The sequence below is a fragment of the Brienomyrus brachyistius genome, chromosome 18, assembly GCF_023856365.1.
Source record: "Brienomyrus brachyistius isolate T26 chromosome 18, BBRACH_0.4, whole genome shotgun sequence".
Lineage (NCBI taxonomy): Eukaryota > Metazoa > Chordata > Actinopteri > Osteoglossiformes > Mormyridae > Brienomyrus > Brienomyrus brachyistius.
In genome coordinates, this window is record NC_064550.1 from 12567630 (window position 1) to 12581617 (window position 13988).

Here is a 13988-nt window from a genome sequence, read left to right on the forward strand (position 1 = left end):
TATATATATATATATATATATATATATATATATATATATATATATATATATAATTTTTTTATTTTTTTTGGGGGTGGGGGTGGGGGTGAAGAATTCAATTTTACTACCTGACCACGTGCCTGTAATCCAGTGTCTTGCACGCAGAAATCACCTACTCTGCAAAACTAAACAGCATTCGCACGCAGCCACCAGGGGTCGCCACTTAATTCTGACGTTGCTGACGTACCCAAACCTGGGGATTTATTTGCTGGACGCTGACATTGCTAGGATCTGAAGGGGGTAAACCTGGCAACACGTACAGCAGTGGGCGGAGCAGCAGTTGTTGTTCAGCGATTTGTGGAATGGAACACATATCAGACCTACCTTTGCTTTGACAAAGAGTCTCTCTCTTAGTCTGTGTGTGTGTATGATAAGAGTTTTCGGGCCAAAGGTTCACTGTGAATTTGTACACCAGTGGTGACTTTTTGATTCCTGAGGCTGGAGTTTTAGACATTTTCAATGTTTGTTTGACCTACCCCTGTCAAAGATAAATTCATTTATGCAACGTGCACATTAGTCTAATTTCATTACTTTTGGGTGCTTATATTACAGATCATCAAAGAACACCTTGTGAATTAGTTTTGCTGAGGTCGTGTTAAATGAGTGAGTGGGTTGGGCTGGGATTGGGGCTGTCGCAAAGGTCACATGTGCCTGTGTGTGTCTGTTTATCATTCTGGTGTTTTTCATGCATGTTTAGTGCTTTTGGCCTGACATCGCCGACTGCACCTGCGGAGAAGAGGCCCTGCTGAACGTGCTCTGACAGTGTCTGAGGTTCGACGGTACAGCCGGTTTCCAGCACTGACCTCCAGGGATCGACGGAGGGATCTCTATTCTGGAGCAAAGTGTTTGGTAAGTGACCGGGGGTTACGGGAACAAACCGGAGGTGGAGGTGGTGTGACCACGACTGGGGTCAGAGGCCAGAATTTATCGTCACACTGGGCCTGAGCTACCATGCTTTATTCTTTGTTTGTTTCCCCTTCTGAGACCAATTAATTAAGTGTGATTGAAGGAAATCAGATGAAAGCAGCATGCGGGCAGCCCTGGGAGTACATGCAGGCAGCATGCGGGCGGCCCAGGGAATGCATGCAGGCAGCATGCGGGTGGCCCAGGGAATACATGCAGGCAGCATGAGGGCAGCCCTGGGAGTACATGCAGGCAGCATGCGGGCGGCCCAGGGAATGCATGCAGGCAGCATGCGGGCGGCCCTGGGAGTACATGCAGGCAGCATGCGGGCAGCCCAGGGAATGCATGCAGGCAGCATGCGGGTGGCCCAGGGAATGCATGCAGACAGCATGCGGGTGGCCCAGGGAATGCATGCAGGCAGCATGCGGGCGGCCCTGGGAATGCATGTAGACAGCATGCGGGCGTCCCTGGGAGTGCATGTAGACAGCATGCGGGCGTCCCTGGGAGTGCATGTAGACAGCATGCGGGCGTCCCTGGGAGTGCATGTAGACAGCATGCGGGCGTCCCTGGGAGTGCATGCAGGCAGCATGCAGGCGGCCCTGGGAGTACATATAGAAAGCATGTGCCCAGGCATTCCTGATGAGATTAGTGTGACGTTGCCAGCCCCCCCCATCCCTCCCCGACCCCCTCCACCCTCCCCCCTCGGCACTGCTTATAAGCTGGCTGATCGCGGCTGGGCCCCCAGTGTCCGCTTTTTCCAAAAGCAGGCTGCAGGTCGTCCACGCAGCGACTCAAGCGACTTATTGAGGCCTCTCTCTGTCCCGCTGCCCCTCAACCCCCCCCCCCCCCCATGGATATCTGAAGAAGCTGCCTCTGAAGGGTGGCCGGCATTTCACTCCCACCCCTCCCCCCAGTCTCTCTCACTCTCTCACTCTACTTTTTCTTCCACGCTTCCCTCATCCAGCTGGCTGCTTTTTCTCTTGCGGACGGCACACGGAGAATGGAGAAGTCCTGGGCTCCCGATGTCCTGGGACCCGTGGGGGACGGCAGGCGGGTGTCCGGCGAGATGGGACCCGGTGGCGGCGGCGGCGGGCTGCTCCAGTGGCGCTCTGTCTGCCGCTGGATCCCTCCGCCTTACAGGGAGGAGCTGGTTCAGCTGCTTCGCCTGACTGGACCCCTGGTGAGAGCAGAGTGGATGGGGGGCCTGGTGGCTGGGGGCCCAGTTCCCCATTTCCGTCATTGGAACTTTCTGTCTGACTGTCTGCCAAGGAGGTGCCAGGGAGTTTGGGGGGGGGGGGGGTCAGCGTATTTACTTTGGCCTCTACAGGCAATTCACTCTTAGTTCATTCATTCACTCTGGATCATTTGGACCCAGAAATGTCTAATAAATTGGGTGGGGGGCACTAATAAGAGAGAGGGTGTGTGTGTCCTTGTGTGTTATGTTTATATTTTACACCGTGGGGAACAAATATCCTGTTATTTTGACGTTGTGGGGACCGTACGATTTCCACAAGGGGAAACTCAATTTAATAAAATCTATGACTGCAATCAAAAAACTAAAAATGCCAAAAGTCTTGTATTTTGTTTGTTTTGTTCGATTACTTAGGTTAGGGCTGGGTGGGGTTAAGGTTGTCATTGTAGTAATTAGGGTTTTTTTCCCCATAGAAATGAATGGAGATTCCTGATAAAAATGTGAATACAAACACTTGTGTGTGTGTGTGTGTGTGTGTGTGTGTGTGCAGGACTAGAAACACAGAAACTAAACTCCAGCATTGGAGGAGAGAGGCTGTCACCCTTTGCTCTCTGTGTTGTCATGGTTACGCACCTCGTGCTGTCGCCAAGGACGGCTAGCTGGTCGACACGCAGGTGCTGTGAAGGTTGCTGAGGCAGGCGGAGTCACCGGCATTGTGGTTCAAATCCAAGCCGTGACTATGTTGCCATGGTGACCGGCTGACTCCTGCCGTGCCTGTGTGCTTCCTCGCATCCCCGCGGTTCATGATTTCCATGGCGCCCCCATCACCTGCCTTTGTTTTTGCAGCTGGCTTCTCGGATCCTGTACTTCCTCCTTCCGTTTGTTAACGCCATATTCTGCGGTCACCTAGGAAACGCAGAGCTCGCTGGCTTTGCCCTGGCCTCTGCGGTAAACTTTTTTCCATCACTCACGCCTATACTTTACATTGCAATATATGAAGTCTTGCTTTTTCGTAAGGGTACGAGATCCACTAATTTGTTAATTCGCTATAATAATTTCTTTTGGCTACTTTAAATGTATTATCGTAATCTGTGATTTTTGTGGTGAAAATTTGGAGGCGTGAGGTTAGAGGGCCAGGACTTAGACTGACACTGGTTCATCTTAACCTTTTAGACAATAAATGTCACCACGACCGCCACCGGCTATGGACTAGCCCTGGCGTGTGACACATTGGTATCACAGGTGGGTAGCTGTGCTTTTAATTTAAATTTACTTAAACAGAGTTCTGTCTGTATAAATGCAATAAAGTTAGAACAAGTACCAACACCACACTCTGCATAAGTGAAAAATCTATCGCTCAGTGGCTCGATAAATTAAAACATGTCGATCCATTCAGCCCGGAACATGATTCAGAACAGAAATGTTAATTTGTTAATCAAGCTTTGACACCTACTGAAGCTTTTTTGCTATATTTCGTTAATACATAAATAATTTAAATTTGAGCTGTTGATGATTGATTACTTATTTTTTCCCTGACTGTAGCCTGCAGGGCGCCTAGAGCTGCAGTAACCTCCTGCCTTTACATCCTCGTGATGAAAAATGTAGATGCTCAGTGGTGACTGGTGACTCATAGCTGCATATTAGGTCAGTCAGGAGAAGGTTGCTCCGATTCAAAGCCTCACTTCTTAAGCATCTGTCTCCTCACAGACCTTTGGGGGTAAGAATCTGAAGCGTGTGGGTGAGATCCTGCAGCGCAGTGTCCTAATCCTGCTGCTCTTCTGCCTGCCATGCTGGGCTCTGCTCATCAACGCCCAGTCCATCCTGATCGCCCTCAAGCAGGAGACTCAGGTGGCCAGGTCAGACTCCAGCCGACTCTGAAGCCTGGGGTTGCATTCCTGCTCACCGAACATATACATGCTGTCCTGCTTTATTTCCATGCCTTTGAGTTGCTTGATTGCCAGTTTCATATAAATCCTGGCAGTTTACCGTTCTACCCCAGTATCTCTCAGCCCAATCCTCAGGGACCCCCCCAAGACAGTCCACATTATTGCTCCCTCCCAGGTCCCAGTCATACCTGTAGCAGGTATTCTGTGTTTGTGGTTGGCTGGCTGTTGAGAGGGAGCAAAAATGTGGATTGTCTGTGGGGGGGGGGGGTCCCTGAGGGCTGAATGGAAAAACACTGGTCTATAAGACCCTTTACGCAGCAGTAGGGGTTCATGGCAACCTAGGGGCTTGGGGGGGGGGGGGGGGGGGCTTTTCTTTCATAAATAGTTTCCAACATGCATTCATTTTGTTCTCTGGGGTATAAAACACCTGCCCTGATGATACTAGTGGAGGAAACAGCACTTTTCTGCTGTTCGTTGTTGTTGCAGACCACTGCTAGGTACATGGCTGGAAAATAAAGGTTAGGTTTTGCTTGGAAAAGACAACAAAGAAAATCAATTTGCTGATAACCCAGTTGCTGAGAGAAATGCTACGCAATTTCACGAAATGATTTTTTTAAATGAAAAATGAGTTGATCTTGAGTTGTACTTGAAACACTCATGTTTTTTTTCAGGAAGGGATGAACTATTTGAATCTAAATTGGCAATTAAAAAGCAGTGATGGGATTTTCATTGGGCAACAACAACGTAATCGAATGGAAATAGGCTAAACTATGCTTTGACTTTACACAGCAACCCCCCCCCCCCACCCAGGAATTAAAAGCCTCCTTTCACATGTAAAAAAAAAGGCTCAATCTGCTGAATGCCATATAATAAGTTAAAACGTAATCAACTTTTACCAACCATTAATTCAGTTCTGTTTGCAGCACCTGGGAAATGTAATTGATTTACTCAATGAACAGTTAAAACAATGTCGTCGTTTAATTAATTAGTAGTGCTTCACATGAGTGCAGTTTGGAAAGACACAATACAAGTTCAGGCAGACAAGAGAATTATTAAACCTAATCTTTAAAAGTTAAACTAAGACTAAGTACTAAGTACCTTTTAAATGTAATGCAGGGGAAAATAACCGTAAATGTCCTAGAATTTAAGATACAAAGAAACGGAATCAAAAAAACATTCTGACGCATGATGACAGCACCCCACACTGGGCCATTAAATGACGTTAACAAACATGCTCAAAAGAAAAGATGTACAAAAATAAGATTTATTTATCTATCAGATTTTACACAGAGAAGAAAGATGCATAATTGCACAGTGTAGCGCCATGGCTTAGGTGGTTAAAGTGCTTGTCTAGTAAGCTGAAAATTTGGGGTTCGAATCCCAGTGGTGGTTGTTGCTTTTTGAGGGGTGGTATGTGGGTTTGAAGCCCAGTAGTGCCTGCTGCCTTTTGAGGGTTGGTGAGTGGGTTCGAATCCCAGTAGTGCCAACTGTCTTTTGAGGGTTGGTGAGTGGGTTCGAATCCCAGTAGTGCCTGCTGCCTTTTGAGGGTTCATGTGTGGCTCAGATCTCCGTGCCTGTGATCGGAGGCTTGCTGAGAATAACTACATGTCTGTCGGACCCTTGAACAAAGTTCTTAACCCCAAAAATGTGCCAGGGGTTTTGAATAAATGGTCGGACGCCAAGTTTTGCTCTCAGCTATGTGTGTCTCAAAGAAGAGCAAGAGGGGATTCACTAAAGCATATGCAATGTACCTCTACTCTGACTCATCCATCCATTTTCTAAAGCTGCTCATCCTGTTCGGGGTCCAAAGTTGTTAACAACCTGGATGGGGCACCAAACCAATGTAGGGTACACTCACATACCTGTGGGCAATTTGGTAACTTCATTTAGCCACAGCATGTATTTGGGCTGTGGGGGAAACCAGAGTACTCCCCCCCCCAACAATACAGGGAGAACATGCAAATTCCACACACATAGAACCCCAGCAGAAACCAGGTCCCAGAAGTATGAGGCAACAGTGCTAACCGCTACACCAGCATGCCGCCCCTACTCTGATTCATGCAAATGGCAAATGAAGCATCATTTCATTCATTAGCAGTAATTAGCTTCCTGTTCAACTAGTACATTACACTGTACATATACAACCCCCCCATCCGTCATATATACTTATACACTGAGCCTGAGACCATCACAATAAGCAATGACAGGCCAGTTGTACAGCACATTGTGATTTGCACCCCATTGGAGCATTGGTGCCACTCAGTCTCCCACCCTTCCCAATCTGCCTCCCCGCCTGCAAGACCTTCTCTTCCAAAACTGCTTTAATGGCAACTCGTGTCTTTGCATTTTACAGGATTGCCCAGCTTTACGTGACCGCCTTCCTGCCCGCCGTGCCGGTGAGGAGCTGTGCTGGCTGTCAGCATTAGGGGGCGGGAGTGAGCACCTGTGTGTCTGCTAATGAGTAGTACTCTATTTACCATTATATTCAACACAGTGCTCCAGTAAGGACGCCTGTGTCTATTTACATAGGCAACAGAGAAAACAGCTGTATGAATTAATGGACTGTATTCTGGTGAATGACACGGTGTACATATAAAAATGAGATAAAGATAAGCCCCGATTGCTGATCTCCTTCTTGGTCCATACAGGCTATGTTTCTTCACCAGCTGCAGGTGGCCTACCTCCAGAACCAGGTACAATGCTTGGTCTGCTTTAGATCTCACCCTTGTGTTCAGACCTTCTCCCAAGGCATAGGCTGAGGTCAGACAGTGGGCCACCAGGAAGCCATAGAAGTGTTCTTTGGTTTTTTGCAGAAGGTCGTGTTGGAGGTGAGAATCCCACCTTGCATTGTAGCCTGACCTTCTGGTGATATTGAGCAGACCCAGACCTTTAAGAACCAAACCATACTTCACGCGGGTCCCTTAGTGGTGTAGGTGTGTTCTTTCCCAGTGACGGTAACCTGTGTCCCCTCTGCGATATCCCAGCATCCCTTGCTGTTTCCAGCTGGGCCGCCCAAACCTCGGCTGGACTTATCTGCGTTTATGATTGTGGAGAGCATAAGATAGAGTGATTCCACAACCTTCTGCATTAGGCCGGATGAACGCAGCTAACCTCAGATTTCTGCTCCCAGGGAATTATTCTGCCCCAGCTGTATGTGGCAGTACTGACCAACATCATCAATGTGGTTACTAACTACGTCCTGCTGTTCTGGATGGAGCTGGGAGTGAAGTAGGTGTGCTGTGTGCTGTCCTCTTCCTCTTCCTCTTTGTCTTATAAACATCGTCCTCTTTGAGAGCACTTGAATGACAGAGGACACACATACACGCTGTATTACATGTGTTACGGTGGTGGTATTTGGAGCGTATGTCCGGAAACGCTCATGTCTTTCTCTGTACCTGTTGTGTGTGCATACAGGGGGTCAGCAGTGGCCAGTAGCCTGTGTCAGATCTTCATCTGCCTCTTGCTGTTTGCCTACATTCGCTGGAAGAAGCTTTACGTGAAAACGTGGGGAGGTGATTGCGAGAGAGAGGCACCGGTTCTGCCTCTAAAACAGGAACGCTTAAAAGTTGGAACGTAATACATTCTGAACGACTTTCATATGGGGGGGGGGGTCGTGTTTAAATATAACTGTGTGTGGTTATACTTTTTAGAGACAAAGGGATGACCAAAGATTTTCCCAGGTCAGTTTGTGTGAATGTACACTACTTTCTGAATGAGCTTGGTGGAAGCTGATCCGCGTTACTCTGTCTCCCCCTACAGGCTGGTCTACTGCATCACTCCAGAACTGGGGCTCCTTCATGCAGCTGGCCATCCCCAGCACACTCATGCTGTGTTTCGAGTGGTGGATCTATGAGATTGGTGGCTTCCTGGCAGGTACCACAGCTCCCCCTGCTGGGTGACCTCAGCATTTCGGCAATACGTGACGGGCTATCGTCAGATCGACATGCTATTGACATCGAGGCTAATGCACAAACAACGGAGGGTCACAAAAACCATCACAGGTTTCTCGCTATACTTTAAAAAAAATGTTTACACTTGCATGATTCAACTACAATTTTCTTCATACACTATTACTCATCTAAACAGGATTTATACTGAACTAATCCAGGCTAAGCACCCAACTCAAAGGTACAACAACAGACCCTTCCAGATACCTAAACCAGCAACCATCAATGTCTGAGTCCATGTCCTTAACCGGTACCCTAACTGTTATCTTTAGGGTGGTTAGTGTTTTTAAATGGTTTTTCTTCAGTATAATTAATTGCTTGGTGCAGGTTTGTACAGCTGTCTGATTTCCACACTTACACTGTCCTCTGAAACATGCAGAGGTGTATCCTTTGTCCACGAACCCAGCTCGTGATCCGCTCACACATCCCACTTGATCGTCTGAGGTTTAGTGATGACCCGGATGCTCATTAATATTTCTCTGGAAGTACTCAAACTCCTTTAATGGTCGGTGCTTAGAATCCAGGGATCTCCCATCTGTGGCTTTCAATCAGTCCGCAGGACTTATTCTGCTTTTGAAGAAATCCGGGCTGGGAATGGTGCCGACCTGTTCTTAGAGGATATTGGGGGATTTGCGTAGCCATGGTGACTGACCACTGCCTCGGATTCTTTCCGTTCTGTCTCTAACTGCTGGCAGGGATGTTGGGCAAGGTTGACCTGGCCGCCCAGCATGTGCTTCTTGAGCTGGGAGCCATAACCTACATGGTGAGTCACCGTAGAGTCGACTCCCCCCCCCCCCCCCCAGCATTCATTAACTTCACAATAAACCATGGAGTGTAGTGAGATGATAATTAAAGACTTTTCAGACGGCAGCCTGATTGACAGTCAGTGCTCCTCCATCCTGGGACCTTGATGTTCAAACTGGCCCAAGAACGATACGCATTAATCTAATTGTGTTCACGCCTCTCTCTGAATCATGTGCCGTGTCTCATGTGATCTTTTCTCTGTGTGTCACTATGCATAGGTGTGCATTAGCATTTTCTTGTTTTATGTATGATTACCTTATGTGTGTATGATTACTTGCAGTCACTTTTATAGATCCAGTAATTATATCTGTACTGTGTCCATAATACTGTTCTGTCAGTAATCAGGTCTGTACTCTGGAGTAATCTCACCTATGCTATGTAAGTAATCCAGTGTATGCTGTGTCTATAGTAATCGATGTGCTATGTCTCAAACTGCACTCACCTCTGTGCTCCATCAGTAATTGCCCCTATAAATACTGCGAATACTCACCATACTGCCATATCAGTAACTGGCTGTACTGTATCTGTACTGTTTCAGTAATCTTGGCATTCTATATGAGTACTCATCACTGTGTTTTTGCTTGTAATCCACCCTATGCTTTGAGTACTCACCCCTGCATTGTATCTGCAGTCAGCTCTATACTTTGAGTACTCACCCCTGCATTGTATCAGTAGTCGGCACTGTACTTTGAGTGCTCACCTTTGTCTTTGGTCAGTAATCTCTGCCATGCTGTGCCATGCAGTTCCCTCTGGGTGTGCATGCGGCGGCTTGTGTGCGTGTGGGCAATGCACTGGGCGCGGGGGACACTGCCAGTGCCCTCATCACCAGCAAGGTGTCCCTGGTCTTCTCCGGTGAGTCATCCCACCTCGGCTTGGCATGGCAGTGTTGGTAGCCATTAGCCGCCTTTAGCTTAGCATTAATGGTGTGTAGAACAATATTTATGACAAAAAACAGTATTAGTCTATCTCCTATAAGCTCCTATATTTATCTCTTAATTAATCTGCTTATGCATATGGGTAAATGTTAGACTCTTCAATTTATGTATTTACACTAAACTGCGTAGTTTTGCCTCGGTGACGCAGTGGCCCCGTCCCTTCACTGCCTGAACCCACTGCATCACTGACATCACTGCAGGTGTCATGGCTGTGATCCAGGGCGTGGTCCTCGCCTCCACCAAGAACATCATTGGCTTCATCTTCACCAGTGATGTGTGAGTCCCCGCCTCCTGACTGGACTAGCTGAAGCAGAGGCTTATGGGATGCTATGGGCCTCCTTGAACCAATTATCTTTCTGTGATGCTTTTCAGGAACATCGTGGAGTTGGTGTCCCACACGTTATACCTCTACATCTTCCTGCAGTTCTTTGATGCTCTTGTGGTGAGGCATTAAGGCCTGCTCTCTGGGATCTTCACGCCTGACTACAAAGATGTATTAAGCTATTGAAGCACAACAAGGCTGAGATTAAGTCATATTAAAATTCATCTGCACTGTTTAACCCTCTGGGGTCGAGTGCGTTGTCGGCGATGCAGCGTATTTTTCGCGTCTATTTCAGTTTATATCTCGCTGAAATCTTTATGTAGAATCGTGAAAAAAACGCTGACTAGATCCGTAATCTGTATTCTTTTCAAAACGTCCATTGGCGGAAGTATTAAAGTTTAAAAAATTAGGTTAAAACGGCAAAAAAGTAAACCATGTCACCTTTCTTTGTCTTACCTGCATGGGGGGCTGTAGCGCCGCTCTCACCTGAAGATCGCTATTCGCATTATAAATAGTCGTATTTCCGCGTATTCAAATCACAAGCACATGGTAATTTGGTGAACAACGCAACGGTGAAACGCGATCCAGGTGGGGGGGGGGGGGGGGGGGGGGAGGGGGAGAGATGTGGCCAGGTGTGAATGGCTCATGTAGACACATGAAAGTTACTACATATTCAATGAAAAGAGCCAGAAATAGTGACATGAGTTTGGTTTTTCTTATGTATTTATCCAACCGAATGTTGCAACTACACCATTTAGTCATCTTCATGCAGCCAAGACTTTGGAGATCAGATATCTGGGATCAAAACAAACTGGCACCATTGCTTACTATGTATTTTTATAATGTTTCTGCAAGTGTTCCAAACTGCATTTTGCAATGTCTATACTTTGATGTCAAATTACAAACTTCACATAAATCTGACATATTTACAAAGTACATTAAAATTAAGATGGGCGTAATGTCAAAACAAACATATAAGAAATAATTTTTGCCATGAATTAAGTTGATGATATTGAATGAAATGTGTGACCATGCCCCAGTCAGTGAAAGTGTTCCCTACCCCAAGACCCCAGAGGGTTAATCAGCAGTTTAATCATCCTGTGACTACTTTTCCAGGGTCAAGGTGAATTTGGAGACTATCCCATGACGCAAAGGGCACAAGGCAGGGGGACATCTTGGATGAGATGCCAATCCATCATAGGGCACATGTTACACATAAAATTTAGACATCACAGCATACCCAGAGGCAGCCCACTCAAACATGGAGAGAAAGTACAAACTCTACATACACGTAGGTGAGGGTGGGGATCGGACCCTCACCGATTGGGGTGATGACCCCGACTCTGGTTGACCCTGCCACTCTCACTCCCCAGTGTGTGAGCTCTGGAATTCTCTTGGGTGCCGGAAAGCAGAAGATCGCTGCTGTCGCAAACCTCATCTGCTACTACAGCGTTGGTCTCCCCATAGGCATTGCACTCATGTTCGCTGCAGACATGAGGGTATTTGGTATGGTGCCCCGTCTTTGAGGATGATGAAATGATTCAGGAAGATGAATTTCAGGTCGTAACTTATGTATGGATTTCTGTCTCTCTTTCAGGGTTGTGGCTGGGCCTTCTCATCTGCGTCATCTTACAGGCCATCTTCTTCATCGCTCTCATCTTCAAGCTGGACTGGCCTCGTGTCACAGAGGAGGTAGGAAGCCCAGGAAGGCTTTTTCTCTGAGCGGAGGGAATCTGTCACTAAACACACCATCCAACAGGCCCAGAAGCGCGCTGGGAAGGGTGGCCGGGTGACCTGTGTTGGGCCCAGGCCACCCATTGGAGGAGAGCCTGTGATTGACACCCTGGTCCCGGAGAACTCACCAATGGTGAGCCAGATGACAGAAGGCATGCTTGTGAGTAGGGTTCCCGTGAGATCACTTTGATCCTATTAATGCTTCTACCTGGTTCCTCAAGAAAGAGAAAATTCTTACCAATTGTATAATCTGTCATTATTTTTATTATTAGTATATTGTAATGAGGTTTGTATTTTATGTGACACGTGATTTTTCTTGACATTCAAGTGGCATATTGTAACATAGTTCTATTTCAGTTTTATATTGGAACTTCATTTTCTAATTGTACTATAATCATTTTGCATTGTAACACTTTAACGCTGAGGCAGTCAGATCTTGTAAATTGTTGATGGATTTCTTACTGTAACGCTGTAATGCTGTCCTGGCAGCTGGAGTTAATGCTACACTGTGCCCTTTTCCGTTCCCATGATACTCTCTCCAGGCTGTTTTCTCCCTCTCTCTTTCTCTAGCTGCCAACTGTGAGCGATAGGGTCGAAGACAGCGGGCACAGCCAGGAGGGCACAGAGGAGCAGGCGGGCGAGATTCGGGGAGACACGGGTGCCCCAGGCAGCCAGGAACCCCCCCTTCCGCTGGTCCAGCTGGCGTTGCGGCGGGGCCTGACTTTGGTGGTGGCCATACTGGCCCTGGTTTCTGGTATCGTGGCCCATCTTACCTTTCCTCCCCCAGAAGTAGAACTTCTTGGGGACAACTCCACCCTCGGCTGGAGTGAATCCCCGGTGTCAAATCCTACACCTCTTCCCAACACCACCCTGCAGGAGTGAGAGAGCTACCAGCGCAAACACGAACTTCTCCCTGCTCCTTGTGTCAGTTCTGCAAACCCACATCCTCTGGGGGGGGCTGGCATGGTGAAACATCCCTGATCGCAGCTGACAAGTCTCTCTCTCTGTCTCTCTCTCTGTCTCTCTCTCACTTTATCTATCTGTCTGTCTCTCTTTGTTCCTGTCTGTCTCTCTCTCTGTCTCTCTCTCACTTTATCTGTCTGTCTGTCTCTCTTTGTTCCTGTCTGTCTCTCTCTCTGTCTGTCTCTCTCTCACTTTATCTGTCTGTCTGTCTCTCTTTGTTCCTGTCTGTCTCTCTCTCTGTCTGTCTCTCTCTCACTTTATCTGTCTGTCTGTCTCTCTTTGTTCCTGTCTGTCTCTCTCTCTGTCTCTCTCTGTCTGTCTCTCTCTCACTTTATCTGTCTGTCTGTCTCTCTTTGTTCCTGTCTGTCTCTCTCTCTGTCTGTCTCTCTCTCACTTTATCTGTCTGTCTCTCTCTGTCTCTCTCTCTGTCTTTCTGTCTCTCTCTCACTTTATCTGTCTGTCTGTCTCTGTTCCTGTCTGTCTCTCTCTGTCTGTCTGTCTGTCTCTCACTTTATCTGTCTGTCTGTCTCTCTTTGTCTCTGTCTGTCTCTCTCTTTTTCTCCATTTCTCTGTTTCCATCTTTCTCTCCTTGCATTTAGTACCTAAGTCACATATAGGCACATAGAGTACTAATACCCCAATGAAACCTGCCTCTTCAGTGCTCAGTGTAGCCGGATTTCTCTACAGTACTGGACTTGTGGCTGACTGGTGCGTTTTAACGGCTGTGGAAACTGCAGAAAGCTTCTTTGTCAATGTCAAATCTCTTTCAGGGTATTTGCACGTCTTACATTTTATTAATAGAATTAGGTTTTCATGCTCATTAACTGTGTACAGTTCATGTCCTAGTATTGTGTGAATTAAAAAAAATATGTTTTTGGTTTATTTTTAACACATGCAATCTGACTCCTCATGGCCCTTGCCTGGGCACTAAGGAGGTCTTTGGCCACTGAGTAAACAAGGAGATTAAGACAACTGATGGGCTCCTGTCTTTTTGTTCAGCTCTGTTTTGAACTCTTGACTTTGTCTCGCTCCGGCATCCGCGCACAGTCCAATACCCCCATACCAATCAGACACCCCTCTACACAACCTACTCCCATCCCCAAAAATGCAGACTTCCTCTGCCCCGTCACGTCTGTGATACTTACGGCTTAGCTAAAACTGGCAGCGCCAAGACATGTCAGGTTACTGGGATGAGTCCAATACCTGCTAGCCTCGTAATCATTCATGACCTTTTCTTAATGATTAATGACCTTTTTGTAATGA

General features: G+C 47.1%; 1 protein-coding gene across 3 annotated transcripts; it reads left to right on the top strand.

Annotated features, from left to right (window-relative positions):
* The first annotated feature begins 395 nt into the window (after positions 1–395).
* slc47a1 (solute carrier family 47 member 1) lies at positions 396–13697 on the top strand. Of its 3 annotated transcripts, XR_007383424.1 has the most exons (20): positions 400–642; positions 737–888; positions 1907–2122; positions 2981–3082; positions 3308–3376; positions 3842–3990; positions 6374–6416; positions 6669–6713; positions 7151–7248; positions 7435–7532; positions 7780–7893; positions 8663–8730; positions 9515–9623; positions 9907–9982; positions 10079–10148; positions 11145–11319; positions 11402–11534; positions 11626–11720; positions 11788–11922; positions 12333–12473. XR_007383424.1 is itself a non-coding variant. In XM_048983583.1 (19 exons), the coding sequence occupies exons 3-19, from the start codon at positions 1943–1945 to the stop codon at positions 12642–12644; spliced, it is 1896 nt and encodes a 631-aa protein (XP_048839540.1). In that variant the 5' UTR covers positions 405–642; positions 737–888; positions 1907–1942; the 3' UTR covers positions 12645–13697. The 3 variants fall into 3 exon arrangements, 2 of the variants coding, with proteins under 2 accessions (XP_048839541.1, XP_048839540.1); XM_048983583.1 differs by lacking the exon at positions 11145–11319 and having other exon boundaries at positions 405–642; positions 12333–13697; XM_048983584.1 differs by lacking the exons at positions 11626–11720; positions 11788–11922; positions 12333–12473 and having other exon boundaries at positions 396–642; positions 11402–11619.
* The last annotated feature ends 291 nt before the right edge of the window (positions 13698–13988 follow it).